Genomic DNA, 16,029 nt, shown 5'->3' with positions numbered 1-16,029 from the left:
CGAATAGCACCAGAGTCCGATACTGCCATTTAGGCTGGGTGTTTCATCGTAGGAATTGTGCTATGATATACAAAGTGTGACATTTCCAACTCAGCCTTTCTTGGAAGGGAATTAAATGAGTTTCATAGCTGCGTGAGGGGTGTTATGTGGAGGTGGAGAGAGAAATCTGTGCAGATGTTAAACAGCCAGCTAATCTCAAGTGACGCGAGTGCCCTGATACACTTTGGCTCTTGGAGATGATGATTATCATCTCCTGCTGCAGCGGGTCCTGGCTTGCGGTCACAGCTCTGCGCCAAGACAAACCGAGAGTGCGTGCATTTGTAACTTGCCATGGATGCCCCGGGCAGCCCCACAGGGCCAGCTTTCCTCCCAGTGCCCCGGGTCTCTCTCCATCTTCAAGTCTCTTTGCCCAGCAGGGAGCAGATGGGATCGCTGACCCAGGGGTGAGGAGCAACCCAGCAAAGCCCTGCGTGGGGAGAAAGCTTTGCTGTGCTCTCTAGAGCCCGTCCCTCTTGGGGATCCTGCGGAGAGCAGCGTAAGATTTTTATTAACCACATCAGGGAAGGCTCTGGGTTTGGCCAGCTCCGGCTGCTTTCAAGGATGGCAGAAAGCCAAGCCGTGCGGTATTTTCCAGGAGGGTTGAAATTTCTTATCTCCTATGTTGCTGTAGATGTGTTTACCCCAGGGAACTGCACCTCTCTTGTCCTGCTCGCGCGGATGCCAGGAGGGCTCTTAGATCTGCAGCAAGCGCTTCCAGCTCTTCCAGCAGCCCTGTCTGCTTGCGCACGTCTGACCTCGTACCTGAGGTTTCCTTCCTCTGCCGCTACCTCTGATGACTAATTCTCTTTTGAAGAGCCTGTGCCTGTGATCTTCCTGCCTCCCCTTGTGCCCACCCCGTCGGAGGCGGCAGAAGGGGCCGTGCAGACGCGCGGGTGCGCACGTGCGGGTGTGCATGCGAGAAGCTGCGCCGTGGAGGAGCGTCCGTGCTCTCCCGCTCCCCAGGCAGCAGCTCTCTCTCATGCCCGTGATCACTCTTCCCTTTGCTTTTTTTTTTTTTAAATTATTATTATTTTTAGATTATACTCGATGCTTGGAAACCCTGCTTTGATGATCAGGAAGTTTAAATTCCTCCTGCACTATGCTTGTGCTTCCTACTTTCTGGGCCCATCTTCATTTAATGTAGGTTTTTCATGTCACGTTGGCTCTGGGATAAATCTGTTTTCTTTCTTCCTTGTTATCTTTCATTAGAAGGAAGAAGGAGTCCTCCTTTCTTGCTTGACTATTTTTTTTCCAAGGCAAAGCAGCCCAGTTCCTGCTGCCCTCCCCTTTGTGGCTCAGGCAGGGATGGAGATACAAAGAGGCTGCATGGGCTCGCAGGGAGCCTGGAGCAGATGGGGAATTGAATCCAGGTTTTACGAGGCCAAGATAATCATCTAATTGCAAAACTGTTTTTTCCTCACTTACCCTGTTCATCAGCTTCTCTGGCACTCAGCAGCTGGAGATCAACTTGAGGGTGGGTTGTACTGCAGCGGAGAACAGGCACTGCCAGCTCCAGGGCAGCTGTTTGGTTTGAGGGCTCTGAGTTGATTTCAATTCACAGCTAAGTAGCAAACATCTGGATGCAAACTCCAGGGACATGAAGATGGAGGAGCAGGTCTTTTCCGCTTGGCACGGTGCCCCCGAGTCCAGCTGCATGGCTTGCAGACCCCTGAAAAAGCCCGGCACGGTCAGGCTGGCCGCAGCAGCCTGGGCGAGAGGCAGGCAGGGTCTGCAGGCTTTGCTTGCATGGGGGAAACCTGCCCTGAGCGGGGCATGGGGGTGTCTTCAGTGTCCTCCTCAGCCTGTCCATAAGCCAACAGTCTTGGGAAGAGCTAAACTTCAAAGGCCAGCAATTAAGCCCACACACATCAAGGAAAAAGCAAACCTGCGATTTGCTTTTTTTCTTTCCAAATGCCGCTGCCCTTTTCTCTCCGTGCTCAGTGCCGACCCTCGGGCTCTGTCTGACTTCCCAGTCAGCTGCCTCTGCCTCCTCAGCTCCCAGTGAGAGCTGGATGCTGAGGCCTCGCTTAGCTTGAACTCCGTCTCCCCCAACAGCACATCAGTGGCTTGCTTTGACGGGAGCTTCACTTGAGCCTCTGGGAACGGCTTATGATGGAGCTGTAGTTAATGATGTCCAAACTGAGGGTCTCATCTCTGCTGCGTCTCAGGCTTTTCCCTTCATCTGTGTCCGTGCAGCAAAGCCCTGGTGCTGTGTGTGGAAGCCCCAGCACAGACACTGCAGCTGGTCCTGGCTCTGCCCAGGCTGTCACCAGCCTCAGCGTGGGCAGCTGGAGCTCCGGGAAAGGGGACGATGCCCTGGTGTGGGCAGGGGGATCCTGCACTGATTCACTCGCTCTGTTTTGGCAATGGCTGGTTTAGAGACTCCTAGACCTGGATACCTTACCTGGATCACTGTGTGTAAGAGCCAGTGGTGACTTGTCCTCCGGGAGCTTATCCCTCTCTTTGGGAATCTCTCCGTGGGTATCCCACAGTGGCAAAATCCACAGTTTAGCTGTTGCATAAAAAGGTACTTTGTTGCTGCCTCATAACTTCATCAGGTACAGCATGAGAAGCAGTGGATAACTCTCTTCAGTGGTTTACCTTTTGTCACTGTATGGGCTATCATTTCTTCTTCAGTGGCCAAAGATGTCTCTTTAGTGTCCCATGGGTTTGTACCCGCTGCTGCCAGAGGTATTTCATCCCAGTAAAGCCCCTGGGGTTACACCTGGATAGACACAGGGTGGAATTAAACTCTGAATCCTGCAATAGCCAGGTGATTCCTGAGCAGTCCCAAACAGATTAACTGGAGGTAGCAGCAGTAGAAGCTTTTCCCAAGCCACTTGCCCAGAGATCCCAGACCCCCAGGGCCCATGGGGGGATGTCCGTGGCCCATCCTGGCCAGCCGCTTGTGCTGGCAATGCCTATCTGCCAGGTACCGGATTTGGAACCAACGCTCATTTCACACGAGCTGTGGACCATTCACCTGTGATTGCGTTCCTTCAGGTTAGAGATGTAATGAATGGTGCTAATTTCTGTTACCCGTCCCCTAAAGCCATCCGATCCCTCTGCTCTTTCTACGCCACGTTAATCACATCCTGCGGGGGCAGAGAATGTGAGCAGGGCAAGGTTTTGAATGAAGTAAATTAAAACAGGAAAAGAGGCGACCTGACAGTCCTTAAGATGTGGGAGGATAATTTTAATTGAGTTTTGCAAGGGTTTAGCCATGCAGTTAATAGGGGCCACTGGAAGAGGGCTGGCTGTGTATGCAAAGCAGGGCGGCTCGCCCCGGGCTCCTGCAGAGCCATGCCAATGGGAGCTGCCACAGGCATTTTGGCAGGTCTGAGGATTTCTGCCCCTTGGGAAGTGAATCCTGTGGACAGAATAGGTCCTGTTCCTGTCTGAAGGCACTGGGCTCTCCCTCCCCTCCCTGAGCATCCCGCTGAGCCGGAGCTGCCCTCCGAAATGTCAGGGAGAGGAAGCAATCCTTGGCTTGTTAGTTTCTACAAGGAAATAAAACACACAGATGGCTCGAGCATCCTCTATCTCAAAGGCAGGAAAAGGATTCTCCGGGCAGGAGCAGGCAGCCAACAAACCCAGAGCGATTCAGGGAATGGGGGACCAAACAAAGCGGCGTCTGGCCAGCCCCTGGCCAGCAGCAGCAAGGGTGGGCCGGCAGCCCGCCGAAGGGGAAACGAACTCTCTGATGTGCGGGAGCATCCCTTGCCCGGGCGAGAGCAGCAAACAGCCGGCTCCCCCGGGGCCCGGGGAGGCTGCTGACAGCAGAGATCCTGGAGGAGGTCTGCAGGGTGGCCCCGGCTGACCCGCTGCCCCAGGCCGGACATGTGGCTACCTGACAGAGGCTAACTTTGGCTCAGGACGTAGCCTCTTGGGGAGGATGGAGTAGGGAGCGAGCGCGGGGGGGGTGTAGGGAGAGGAAAGACGGCAGGAGACAGAAATGCAAACATGGCCTGACAGTGGTGGGGCAGGGGGAGGGGAGGAGGAAAAAGCAGGGTAAACCTGGCAGGATGGAGCAGGAAACCGGGCTGGAGCAAGGCAGGGCGATGGTGAGATAGTGCTTCCTGCGGAGGGAGAAAGGCAGACAGATAAACACTCCCAGACAGACGCTTGTTGACCCCTCTTTGGGATGCTTTGGGATGACGTGGTGGCGGGTCCCAAGGGCATGGGTGGCTGTGCCCGTGCAGACCAGAGTCCCCAGAGCAGGTGGCAGCGCGGTGGGGTGTTGGACGTAGCCGTGCTGTGCTGCCTCAGGGCAGCTGGCTTGCGAAGTCCCCCGATTTAAATCCCTGCCTGGAGGCACCAAGGGAACAGGACTGATGGACACAAGGGTCACTTTGCTCCTCAGGACAGCCCAGCTCTCTTGAAAGTGGCTCCTGCTTTCGAGCTCCTCTGCTTCTGTCCCCTGATGAGGTTGCTGGCTTGGAAGTCCAAAAGCTTGAAGGAGCCCAGAGGTCTCATGATTTTCTTTGCCTTGTTCCCCATTGGTGTGGGTAGTTATAAGATTTTTGTGCCTTACCAGAAAAGAACCAGTTAATTAAAGTTTATGAGCACTGAGAGGCTAAATGGACCTGTCGGGGTGCATGCATTGAGGCCAGAGCAGCCTTTTGGAGGTTGCGGGGCTGTTTGGCGGGGGTTGCTGGATGTGCGGCCATGCTGCCATGGAGTGCCGGGGGCTGGGGGAGCAGAGCAGAATGCCCGGCCTTGCGGTGCTGCTGGTCTGGCTGTGGCTTCTTCTGCTCGTATCAGGACCACGCTGCTGTTGCAGGATGCACTGCTCGTGTCTCTGCCCACCCCATCCCGCTCGGCTGGCAGGCAGGGAAATGCTTTGGCTGGCGTCTCCTTTGGCCGCTGGTGCTGAGCTGGAGGAGCGCCCTGATTTTTGCATCCCTGCAAATTCCCTGTCCCTTTGGACACACGTCCTTCCTCCTCACGTGGCATCACTGCAGACCCATGCTGCTTGGGGCATCCCTGAGGCTGGTACCAAGAAGAAAGCACTTTCACCAGCCCTGGTGGCCCCTTCCTCACCCCTCATATTGGACCTTGCTCGGGGGGCTCCTGCCTTACCCACAGGTGTCTCGAGGCAAAATTAATGTCTTGTTATACTTTTGGTGTTGGACAGGAGGGATCAGACTCCCAATAATGATGATCACCTCTGTGTTTGTGAGTATTGACTCAGTTTCTATAATTATTAGTCCCTTGTTTCCCCTGAAAGAGGTTGCCTGCCCTGGCTGGAGCAAAGGAACATCTGATGCTTTGGGAATATCCTCACAAAATGGTGAAGGCACAGAACCACCACACTTGGATTTTATGACATTTCAGGGCTTTAAGGTGCGTGGATGAAAATCTACAGACTAGGGGAGTCTCATCATGGGCATTGCTCGCTGTGAGAGGGGGAAAGGTGTTTCCTTGGACCCGAATAAGCTGTCGGGGTGTGGAGGTGCATGGCTGGGACAGCGATGCTGCTGTAGCACAGCACAGGGCACAGGGGGGCTGATCCTGCAGAGAGGAGCGCAGTCCCTGCGTTTAACCCTGCTGGGAGAGGTCTGAAGTGATGGGCAACCACAAAGGAACCCCATAAAAGAAGGGACCTTTGCTTCCTTTGCCCTTTGTGCAAATGCCTGGTTTTGAGGGATTTCCGTCGTTATCATTTTTAATTTATTCATTGCTTCAGCCTGTTTCCATCTTTCCCACAGAGCCCTTTAGCACACCGCCTCTCCATTTTCCCCCCGGGTGCAGGCTGCAGAGCAGAACCTGCTCCATTTTGGTGTAAATTCCTGCCACAGTTTGGGGCTCGCCCTGCCCACTGTCAGGCTGGAGAGAAAACACCTGATGTTTCATCCCCAAGTTGGCGGGAGCCTGCCATTCATTTCTCGGCCTCATGCGATATCTCACCTCTCTGCAAAACAAGCCTTCCTCCGTGCTGGCAAGCACTGGGAGGAGGAAGAGGAGGAGCTGACAGCCCTACGTCCAAATTCCCCCTGCTGCTCTGCCAGCTGCTTGCTCTTTGCGTGACGCGACACTCACGCTTTGCCTCTCCGACCGACAGCTGGATGCTTGCCCTGTGCGTGAGGAGTCTCTGCTCCGTGGGGGAACTTCAGCCCCATAAGTGGGAAGTTGTCCTGGCTCTGCCTCCAGCACGTGGACTTCCTGTATGTCCGCAGGCATCTGCGGATCCCCCAGTGCCAGGCTCTGGGGAAGTCAGTTATACCAGCACGGGGCAGGTGGGGAAGAGGTAACTGGAGCAGAGGGGGAAGATTGCACCTGTGGTGCTGGGGTTAGTTCCTACAGGGCAAGGGGAAATGGTGCCCATGGAGTTTTGCCAGCAAATGCTGCTAATTTGGACAAGCCCAGCTTGGAAAGCAGGAGGAGAGGTCTGCAGAAAGAGCAGAACAAGGTTTCTCCTCCCTCTGCCCCAGTGTCAGCTATTGCTGCTCTTTTGCATCAAAAAAGGTTGTTCGGTCCCTGTTTGCCCCATTGCCAGCGAGGTACCGGAAATTTTGTTGGCTCTCCAGGAGCAGGTCTTTGCTTACGTAGTAACTATGGTGCATGATTGCACCATAGTGCAATCTAAGTGTTTGCCTTCCCCTGTTTGCAAGGGAAAAGCCCACCACCAGCTTTTCAGCCTGCGGGGCAGCTGAGGGCAGCCAAGGCTTTGGGCTGGGGGTAAAACCCAAAAGAAAGGGGAGACACTTTGCAAGATGAGCCACATGGGGCTCTGTGGTAGCCCTGGGCTCTGAGCAATCCCAGTGCATTCAGAGCGCTGTGGAGCCCCGGCCAGGGACAGGCCAGAGCAGCTGCCTGAGCCCGGTGAGCTGGGAGATGCTCATCCGTGGTGCTTTGCGTTGCAGACTCAGGATATGGGTAAATTCAGGGGCTTCAACCTGGAGCCTCGGGCTGGGGATTCGGTTACCTGGTACAAATCTGCTAGAAATCCCTTTGGTAGAAAGCGTCCAAATCTCAAGTTCCTGCCTCGCTTTGCCAGGATGCTCATTGACTGGGAATTTTTTCCTGAATACAGCAAAGTAGAAATGGGGTGGTAGCAAGGTCAGGGTAGCTTTGCTAGGGAAAGGACACTCTTTTTTTCCCTTCCAGCCTATCTTTTACCCCAGTACAGCGCTGGGGTGGGCAGGCTGGGTTGGGCTGGCTATGCGAGGTGTAGGGAGACAAGTGGGAGCGTGCAGCCTCATGTGGACCAACTTTGCTCTGTGTATGTTACTTTGCAGCTCTGGTCACAAAACCCCAAAGCAGTAAGTTTGGTGGCAGGAGCATGAGCTGTGCTGGTTAGCTGGGGACACTCGGCAGCCGTGGCCAGAGCGATCCAGTCCAGCACTGGGGAAGGAAGTCAGCGAGAAGGACAGAGTGTGAACAAAAATCCCTCCGGAAAGGCGCCCCGTTAATCAGTCAGCGGGGCCGACTCAGCAGAGAGGGAGGGAAGGGGAAGCGGAGAGGGGCTGAGGTGGTGTGCGGGGGCTCGGAGGGAGGATCCGGTGCAGGGCTTCCTGCGAGTGGAAGCAGATGGAGAGGGGGAGCTGTGTCGTGCCATACCATGCCGTGCCATACCGTGCCAGCACCTCCACCCACACGCAACCTTTGCGCAGGTTTCCAAAGCCATCGCTCGCTGCGGCGGTGCTGGCTCTGGCGCAGATGTTGCTCTGCAGTGATTTAGCCACCTGCAAGCCATCACAAGGGAAAACCAGGCCCCTGGCAAGGCTTTCCCACAACATGCTCAAAGTCGGGCACCAGGCTGGAGCCTGTGGGCTGCTCGGTCTCTGCGAGACAGCCTGGGGTGGGTAGCAATTTCCAGGGCGAGCGTCGTTTCCCCACCAGGCAGGGAGAGCCCTGGGATGCAGGTCCCCAGCCAGCAGCCCTGCCATGCTGAGAGCAGCAGTGATCTCGGGGTGCAGAAAGAGGTGGAGGGGGCTGAAGAAAATGAAGGAGTTGCCGTCAACAGGGAAAAGGCCCTTGGTGCAGCCTGGCCCCTTTCAGAGCCGTGTGCTGAGAGATCAAGGCTAGGAAAACTGCTGGGAAACACACTTCCCTGAAAATAGACAAGGTGTGAGTGGCTGTGGGATTCTGCTTCCTCTCCCCGCAACCCATCAATCCCCCTCTGTTTATTTTAATATCCCGCTGCCAACTTGCTTGGAAACCATCTTGAAAAAACAAAGCTTGCCGGGGCTGCCGCATACCTTTTTAATTACATTAATGCTCTCCCCGTGCAAGGGCGCGATTTGGTGTGCACAAGAGAGCGGGGTCTGCTCGGAGGGCTGAGGAGATAAAGCATCGCCGGGGTTGGAGGTGGGGAAGGAGGGACTCGGAGGAAAGGAGACGCTCCATGCTCTGGAGACATCTCCCTCGCACCCTGGGATTTGCCAGAGACACAAACCATCTGTATGTCGGTTAGTGGACATTTAATGGCCAAACCCAGCACCAGGTTCAGTGCTGGGGAGAGTGAGACACAGGAGAGACCCATAACAAGGCACATGCTCCCTCAGGGAGGGAAAGGGCAGGGGCAGCAATGGGGTGGATCCAGCTGGCCAACACAGGGAGGGATGGAGAATTTTTCTGGGGAAAGCTGATGGCCTTGAAGATGCTTTTGCAGGCTGGGAATGGCCCTGGGCATCCCTTTGCCTCTCCTGGATGCCACGGAAGGCTGTGGGCACCAGCACCCCGAGGTGCCGACCCTGGAATGGGGCATCAGGGTGAGCAGCGAGTCCCCAGCGTGAATCGGTGCCTGATGCAGAGAGTCCCCGAAGCTCTGGCAGTCTGGGGCCATGGAGGAGGCTGGACGGCCATGAGGGCTGGCCTGGCGCGGGCTGCCAGCAGCAGGAGCGTCCCCGGCCCTGCGCCGCGGTGCTTTCGGAGGGAGCAGTGGTTCCTTTTCCTGTTGTACTCGCGGAGGGCCACGGACAGGATGCATCTGCAGGAATCCCACAGCCTCAACCTGCACAGATCGTACTTTTTCTTTCTTCCCCTCCACCCCGCAGCGTTGTTTGCTAACGGGTCACCAGGAGGCACGTGAAGGGAGGCAGGGGGTTATTTCTGCAGCCATTCTGCTCCCCCCAAGCCCGGCAGTGGGGCAGATGTGGTGCACAGCATTGGCTGAGAGCGTCCTGCCGCCCTGGACCACTTTTTCTAGTGGTTCAAGCAAGGGGGACAGCTCCGATGTGAGACGTGCTTCGGCGCCTGTCGCGGCCAGCCCTGGGGATGACTGTGCCAGGGTTTTGGAGATTAGCTTTCTGCTCGCTGCCTGGGACCCCAGCAGGATGAGAGGGTCTGCTGGCCCCAGCCAGCCCCATGGCGAGCTGTATCTTTCACATTTTGGGCTGAGCACTATGGGGGCGGCAGGCACCCCCGGCTGCTCGCCGGGGCAATGGACTGGCAGGCTTTGGCCATTGGGAGAGCGGTGTTTTCATTGGGATAAGGGTGTCCGGCATTAATAGGAAATGCAGCTTAGCGGTCAGATTCCTCCCCCACCCCTCCCTTTTTTTAATAAACCCCATCACATTTTGAAGGGATTTTACCAAAAATGCACTCATTTATTTTCACAGCCCCAGGGCACATTTTTGAGTGTGACATCTGACGTCCCCTCCCTCAGGGAAGGGGAGGCTGGAGGCACGAGGCAGGGTGTCCTCCATGGGGGCCAAGTGCCGTCCGGTCCCAAGGTCCGCAGTGACGCTGATCCGACCTGCGTGTTGAATGACGAACGATGGCTGCTGTTGTCGTTGGCTCCTCACAGGGGAGCGGGTGGGAGAGGGGTGCTGGTAGGATGGGCCGTGGGGAGCGGGGACCCCCGCAGAGGTGGGACAGGATGGCCCCAGGGCTGACGCCGCCTCACGCGGGCAAGGGAAGAGGAGGCGGGAGATGGCGGGGCTGGGGGGAAGATGGCCGGCGCCCCGCCGTTGCCATGGGGGCAGCTGGGGGGACGGCCGCCTCAGAGCCGCGCGCAGGCGGGAAGGAAGTGGAGAACAATCGGGAAGAACAAGGCTGGCGGCCCTGGCCTGGCCGTGCTGGTGGTGCTGCTTGGCACGTCACTCCACCGCCACGTCCCCCTCAGCGGCCTCTCATGATGGCGGTGAGCCCTGGGCACCCCGGCTTCCCCCGGGGCCTGGCTCCTCATGCCGCCCCTCGGAGGCCTTGTGTCGGAGGGGCTGGCAGCCATTTCGTTTCCCCTGGGGCAGGTTTCCCCATAGAGAAACATTCATCTCACAGCTCTACCACAGGGCTTCCAAGGCCTGCGGTCCTCAGGCCACGGTTTTGGAGGAGAGGTGGCATATGGCGTGCCTACTGCTTGTGAAACTCATGGAAACACCACATCCTCGAGACCTCTCCCTCTCTGCCAGATCTCTCCGAAACCGATAATGGGTTTGAGTGTTACGAGGGAAGGAGATATGCACAGAACACAGCTGTAAAAACCTCACGTTTTTGTAAAAAATTCAGCTAGCAACATATTTTTGCATTCTTTTCTTCCTTACCGTTTAGCATCTACCTGAGTCACAGCTTCACATTTCACAACTTTTTTTTTTTTTTTTTTTGTGTCTTCTATTTCTGGTTAGTTTACTTGCTTATTTTTTGCAGCCACCAAGACTTTTCTTTTGAATTATCTCACGTCTCCAGAAGCTGGAGTTTTAAGACAAAGATCACGAAGTAATGACAGTCAGCAACACCGTGCTAATGAAAACAACGGGTACCTCTCTGAGGGTAACCGGTACTTCGAGATGTTTTGTCCATGAGGAGCTCGCTTAGGGTGCGTGTCTGGCATGCCGGAGATGCAGACACATGAGAAGTGGGACTCTCCCAGACAAAAGCTGGGAGAAGTGCGTGATAATGTTTAACTGCCCGTCCTTGAGCCTGGATAATGTCACTCCTGGAATGCCTGCCCAGCTGCGGTGCAGGGAAGGGGGCTGTGGTAATCCCCGAAGGTTTGGGCATGTTCAGGTGACTGCCTGTGTCCGAAGTGAGTGCCCGGCAGGGGAAGGGCATTCAGTGAACGCCTGCTGCCTTATGAGAGTATCTCTGCACAAACACAAGAGTTTTGCATTTGTGATATCTGGGCGCCCCTGATTTGTCCCCCTGGCTACAGAAAGCTACATGTGTATAGAACAGACTCCCCCCAGTTATCAGATAACATCATTTCAGAGCAGTAGTCCAGGTGAGCTCAATCTCAGTCACCTGGTGTGGAATGGCCACACCTGGATTCCCTGATTTCTGGTCTTCCATACTTTTTCTGGCCTTCGTCTGTGCTAGTCTGTCTGTCTGAGCCCCGGGGGCTCTCCGGCCTCAGCCCTAGAGCTGTTGCTGAAGGCCAGACTCCTACAAGACGTTTCCTTCAAGAGGCTTTGCCCCTCTCCAGGTTCGTGATGCCGAGCTAGCTGCTGCCCACAGAGGTGGGTCCAGACTGGCAGATGTCTGCATTGTCCCCCCTCTCCTTTCTCTCCACAGACCTGGTGAACAGCTATTCTATGACTCCCCCTACCCTTAGCGTCACCGAGGAGGACCACGTCATCAACGCCAAGGATACGCTGACCATCACCTGCAGGTAAGGCGCGTGGCTCTGCCTAGACTCTCTTACCTGGCAAGTGTTGGAGGACCAGGCAGGGAGAGCCCACCGGGGAGATCTTGGCTGCAGTACACCTGCAAATTAGCATGGCTGACTAGAAATCTGCCACGTTCACCAAGTGTGAATCCATCTAATTAATTAATTGAAAAAGAAGCTGGAGGCATCTCAGGGGATATGGTGATAACCTCTGCTGTAGTCTTGCAGGCAGAAGGAAGATAGAGAGACATTTCATGATCTGATAGCTTTCTTGTAAGCTCTTCAGGGAAACTGCCTTCCTGATTTTCCTTGTCTTTCTCAGACGTTGCTTATTCTCACCTCACCAGGGGCTGCTAGGGTTATAGGTCTGGTTTGTAAATCTGGCAAGTCATTTTGGGAGACGCTGAGAAATATCCATGGGAGAAGGCAAGGCTGCACTTAGTGGTGGCTGTGAGAGGCTTCCAGCTTTTCTAGGAAGCTGGGATTTAATGCTCTGCCTTGTACATGTGGGGTGAAGAGAAGCCCCAGCCAGGCCAGGTGAATAACTGTGAGAGGAGCTGGAGAACCTCTCGTTTTGGAGACTGTGGTTCCAAGAAGGTGACATGCTTGAACTGATTTGTCCCATGCTGGGACACTTGGCTGTACATGTTCTCAGCAGTACCCCCTATCTTGGAAAGAAAAAAACCAAAAACAAGTGGGAGAGTCGACCAAGGTCAATTTTCCTGACAAAGCTGGAGTTTCCCTTCAGCAGCTGAAAGTAGATCCATGCTTGGGAGCTGAGTGCGAGGGCCCAACGGGGGTATAAATTCAGCGTGGGCCTCAGATGGGTGTTTCTTGGTGTTATATATAACCATGGAGCAATTACTGCAAACACTTGGCTGGCATTGTGTTCGTGTCTTGTCACAAACATATTTAACTTTTCCTGGAACAGATGGCATTGCTTTTACTTTGTGAATCAGTTCATAGGCAGGGGAGAGGGACAGAGGAGAGGTTGGTGGTGGCTGTACTGAACTGATTTCACTCGGTCTGGGAAGCTAAGCGGTTGTGGGCTTGTTCATATGGTGACCTGAGGTGCCGTGGTGTGTGCTAGGTTGTAGGAAACGTGTGAGTTGGAGGACCATGGTCAGCCATATAGCTGCTGTGGGGGGCATAGAGGAAGAGGGAGGAATCTGGGTACTCCAGTGCTCTGCCATGGTAGTTCCCTCCATAGACGGGTGTGGGAGCTAAAAGTTGGAAGAAGGGAGATTCAGTGAGATTATTCCAAATGAGTTTATAATCAGGCCAGACTCTTTCTTAGCAGCAGCCTGGGGAGGGACACAGAAAGTGGTTTCAGGACTGTGTTGCCTGCAGATTGAGCCAAGGCCAAAGGACATGCTGAAGTTAGAGGTGTGGTTAAAGAAAGTGTCTTCTGCAGTCAAGCATGAACATACTTCCTTAGCACCATGAAGCGGAAAGTCTCGGACTGGGAAGGACAAGATTGCCCTTTCCTTGTGCATTTGTTATGTATCAATTAATATGAAGGAAAATCACATGAAGTGGAAAAAAAAAATATCTTATTTCCAGTACAGACTCTGTATGGCCTGCCCTTGCAAGGAGCATCGTACAAGCTACAGAGTCTCTCCAAGCAGCAGCAAGCTCCCCTGTTTCCTGCTGTAGTGCCAAGGCTTGCCTTTCAGGCTCACTAGGCGGCATCCATGCAGCGTGCTGGCATGGACACAGCTGAGATAAGGAACATCCCTACCCCTGGCTCCCAGGTGCCGTGCAGGACTGAACTAGCCAGCCGGCAAACAGCAGGGCCATCTGTAGACAGTACCAAAACCCATGCACCCTCTGCCCATGTTGCTCCCTGGCTGCCCCCCTGCCTCTGCATCCTGCTATCCCAGATGTGCTCCTCGGGGACTGTGCACTGTCCTTCACACCATCCACAGGTAGATAAGTCTCAGCATCTTCTGTGTGGCTCAGAGGTTTTCCTTCTTCCTCTGAGCTCTCAACCCTGTGTTCGTCTAATGTCTTAAGGAGAGGATTTTGACTGTGGGACACTATTACTTCATTTGAGTGAAAAGTAAATCTTTCCTGGTCCCTAGATCTCTAATTACACCCAGCTGCTTCTCCAACCTCTTCTCTGGACCATGGCCCACCCTAGGAAGACCTGGCTTGTGTTAATGGGAGCTGAGGGGAAAAACATGCAGACCACCAAGAGAACAAGCAAAGGAGAGGGTGGTGGGGCAGGGTAGGGCAGAAACAAATATGAAATCAAATCCAGGATCCAGGGATTCCCTGCTAAGCATCGTGTTTGGAGGTGGCTTCAGTTTGACCCTGGTATTCCCTTAAGAAGAATGTCCTCTGGCTGCTCTTCAAGCTGCCCTGGAGCCAGGACTATGGGCCTGCTAGAAGCAGTGCTGCAGCAGAAAGCTGAGCTCAAAACCCCCCACGTGAGACTCCCTGGAGACCTTTCAAGCTTCACCCACCGAGCGTGAGAGTCCCGCAGCTGACTGCGCTCTCAGGCTCCCTCGCAGCATCCTGGATCTCACACACCCGCAGCTCTGCAGCCCCTCTCCTGCTCCACAGCCCGCCTAGCCTCATCAGTGACAAGAGTCTGTGCCAGGCCATGGAATAAGCGATGCCTCTGAAGCTGGGCATCCTTGACAGAGACCCAAAGACACAGCACACTCGCAAGGAGTCACTGGATGCTGGGTCTTTGCTTTTGCAAATGATGTCACGTACAGGGACGTTACCCCTGTCACCCAGTGCAATGAGAGGTCCATACAGAGCAAGGGACCAGTGCAGGAGCATTCCCCAAAATACAGATTGTGCCAAGGCTGGCTGACAGCCCCAGTGATGTTTTGCTCTAAGTATGTGTCAGAGCAGAACAAAGGGGCTGATGCCCACATGGACAGTGCATCTTTTATGAGCTTCCATCCCGAGAAGGAAAAAGAATATTGTCAGTCTCCGCATTCATGCTCTCGGCAGCCTGTGCTGGGGGAAAGCAGAGAGCTCGTGCTTTCCGGCTCATGAATATTGGAGCAGAGCCCGCAGGAGCCGGCTGCACAACCGCAGCAACCTCTAGAGGGATCAGCTTGGTCCTGGCTGTGCCAGCCCAGCCCCAGCCATCCCATCCCATCCCATCCTGCAGGTGCTGAGCACTCAGGTGGAGAAGGAGCATCACCCAGCCGTGCTATTTAGAAAAAGAAGGGCAAGGTTGTCCTTTGCTGCCCAGTGACTTGTTAATAGAGCTGACTCGCAGATGCTTGCGGATGCACAAGCCCTACTCTGGCAGAGAGGAAGTATTTGACCCCAAAGCCCTCTTGGCTCCTGTGGAGGAAATGAGCACTGTGGCAAGGCTGAAGGAGCATGAGGATAAGGCAATGCCCCACCATGACTGCTCTGGAGAAGGGGACACACAACACCTGCTGCTCTTTCCTACACGTGCGTGACTGCTGTGGACATCCTCCATGGTGCTGAGGAGGGACCTGTCTTATCCCAGCTAAGCCACAAAGCCACAGCCAGCTTTGCCCATCATACCACACTTGGAAGCTTCAAAGAGGATTGAAGAAAAGTGGTGCCAATTGCAACGTCTCCCTTGAAGAGCATCTGTCCTGAAAAGATTTAGGAAAACAGCTGTGGAGAAGCCTTCAGTGCATCTGTTTCCAGCTGGCATCAGCAGGCTCCATCGCCCAGAGGCACATTATCAGAGAGCTGAAAGAAAACAACTTGGGAACAAATCTTTGAAGGTGACAGATAGGAGGGAGGGAAACACCCAAAACTGCTGCCTGGACCTTTCCCCAAATGCAGAGGGTAGATTCAGAAATAAACCCAAGTGAGCCTGGCATGCCCTCGTCCCTGCTGCCTTCTGGTCCTCTTAACACACCAGCAACACTAACGTGGACTCACACTAATGCCTACACCTTCTGTGTCCCCATTGAATCTGGTCGAGCAGCACATGATGCAAGGAATGCCTTAGTTTAGAGCTGCCCGCAGGCTGGTCGGCAGGTCTGTTTGTACTGGCCCATCCGTGTTTATATAAATACGTGTCACTCAGCTACTGCTAGCCTCGATGGTTAATAAAACAAGTGGATCTGATAATGCGTGAAAATCCCAGTAGGTAAACAAACAGAAAGCGGAAACACTGGAGACTTGTACAATTACCCTGCTCCACATGGAGCGCCAAAAATGCCTGAGCAAAGGCAAAGAGCTTTGGGGCTCCTTTGCGCAGTCGGGGTCTGAAGCTCTCAGCTCCGGGTTGAGAGCAGGGCCAGCCTCCCGGTCTGCGCCCAGTGCAGCAGAGCAATGGGCACGGCAGAGGCCCCTGAGCGTTACTAGTTTGGTGATCACATTTACTATTGTTTTTCCCTGTGCACGCATAGGATGGGGAAAAACTCAAAATTCAGGAGTCTTATTTTTATTGAAGTGTTTGTGAGACTCTGATCTTTTGGAAAAGC

The 16,029-nt window shown here is 54.5% G+C and overlaps 1 protein-coding gene across 6 annotated transcripts in view; it reads left to right on the top strand.

Moving 5' to 3' along the window:
- FLT4 (fms related receptor tyrosine kinase 4) overlaps positions 1-16,029 on the top strand; it is a 60,016-nt gene that overhangs the window by 10,887 nt on the left and 33,100 nt on the right. For all 6 annotated transcript variants that reach the window (XM_063349105.1, XM_063349104.1, XM_063349101.1 and 3 more), the window contains exon 2: positions 11,497-11,593. In XM_063349105.1, the coding sequence (XP_063205175.1) occupies positions 11,497-11,593 (97 nt within the window). The remainder of the gene's footprint in view (positions 1-11,496; positions 11,594-16,029) is intronic.

Source organism: Chroicocephalus ridibundus, chromosome 11, assembly GCF_963924245.1.
Source record: "Chroicocephalus ridibundus chromosome 11, bChrRid1.1, whole genome shotgun sequence".
Classification (NCBI taxonomy): Eukaryota; Metazoa; Chordata; class Aves; order Charadriiformes; family Laridae; genus Chroicocephalus; species Chroicocephalus ridibundus.
Note: the sequence above shows the minus strand (reverse complement) of the source record. Positions and strands in the feature narration are given on the sequence as shown.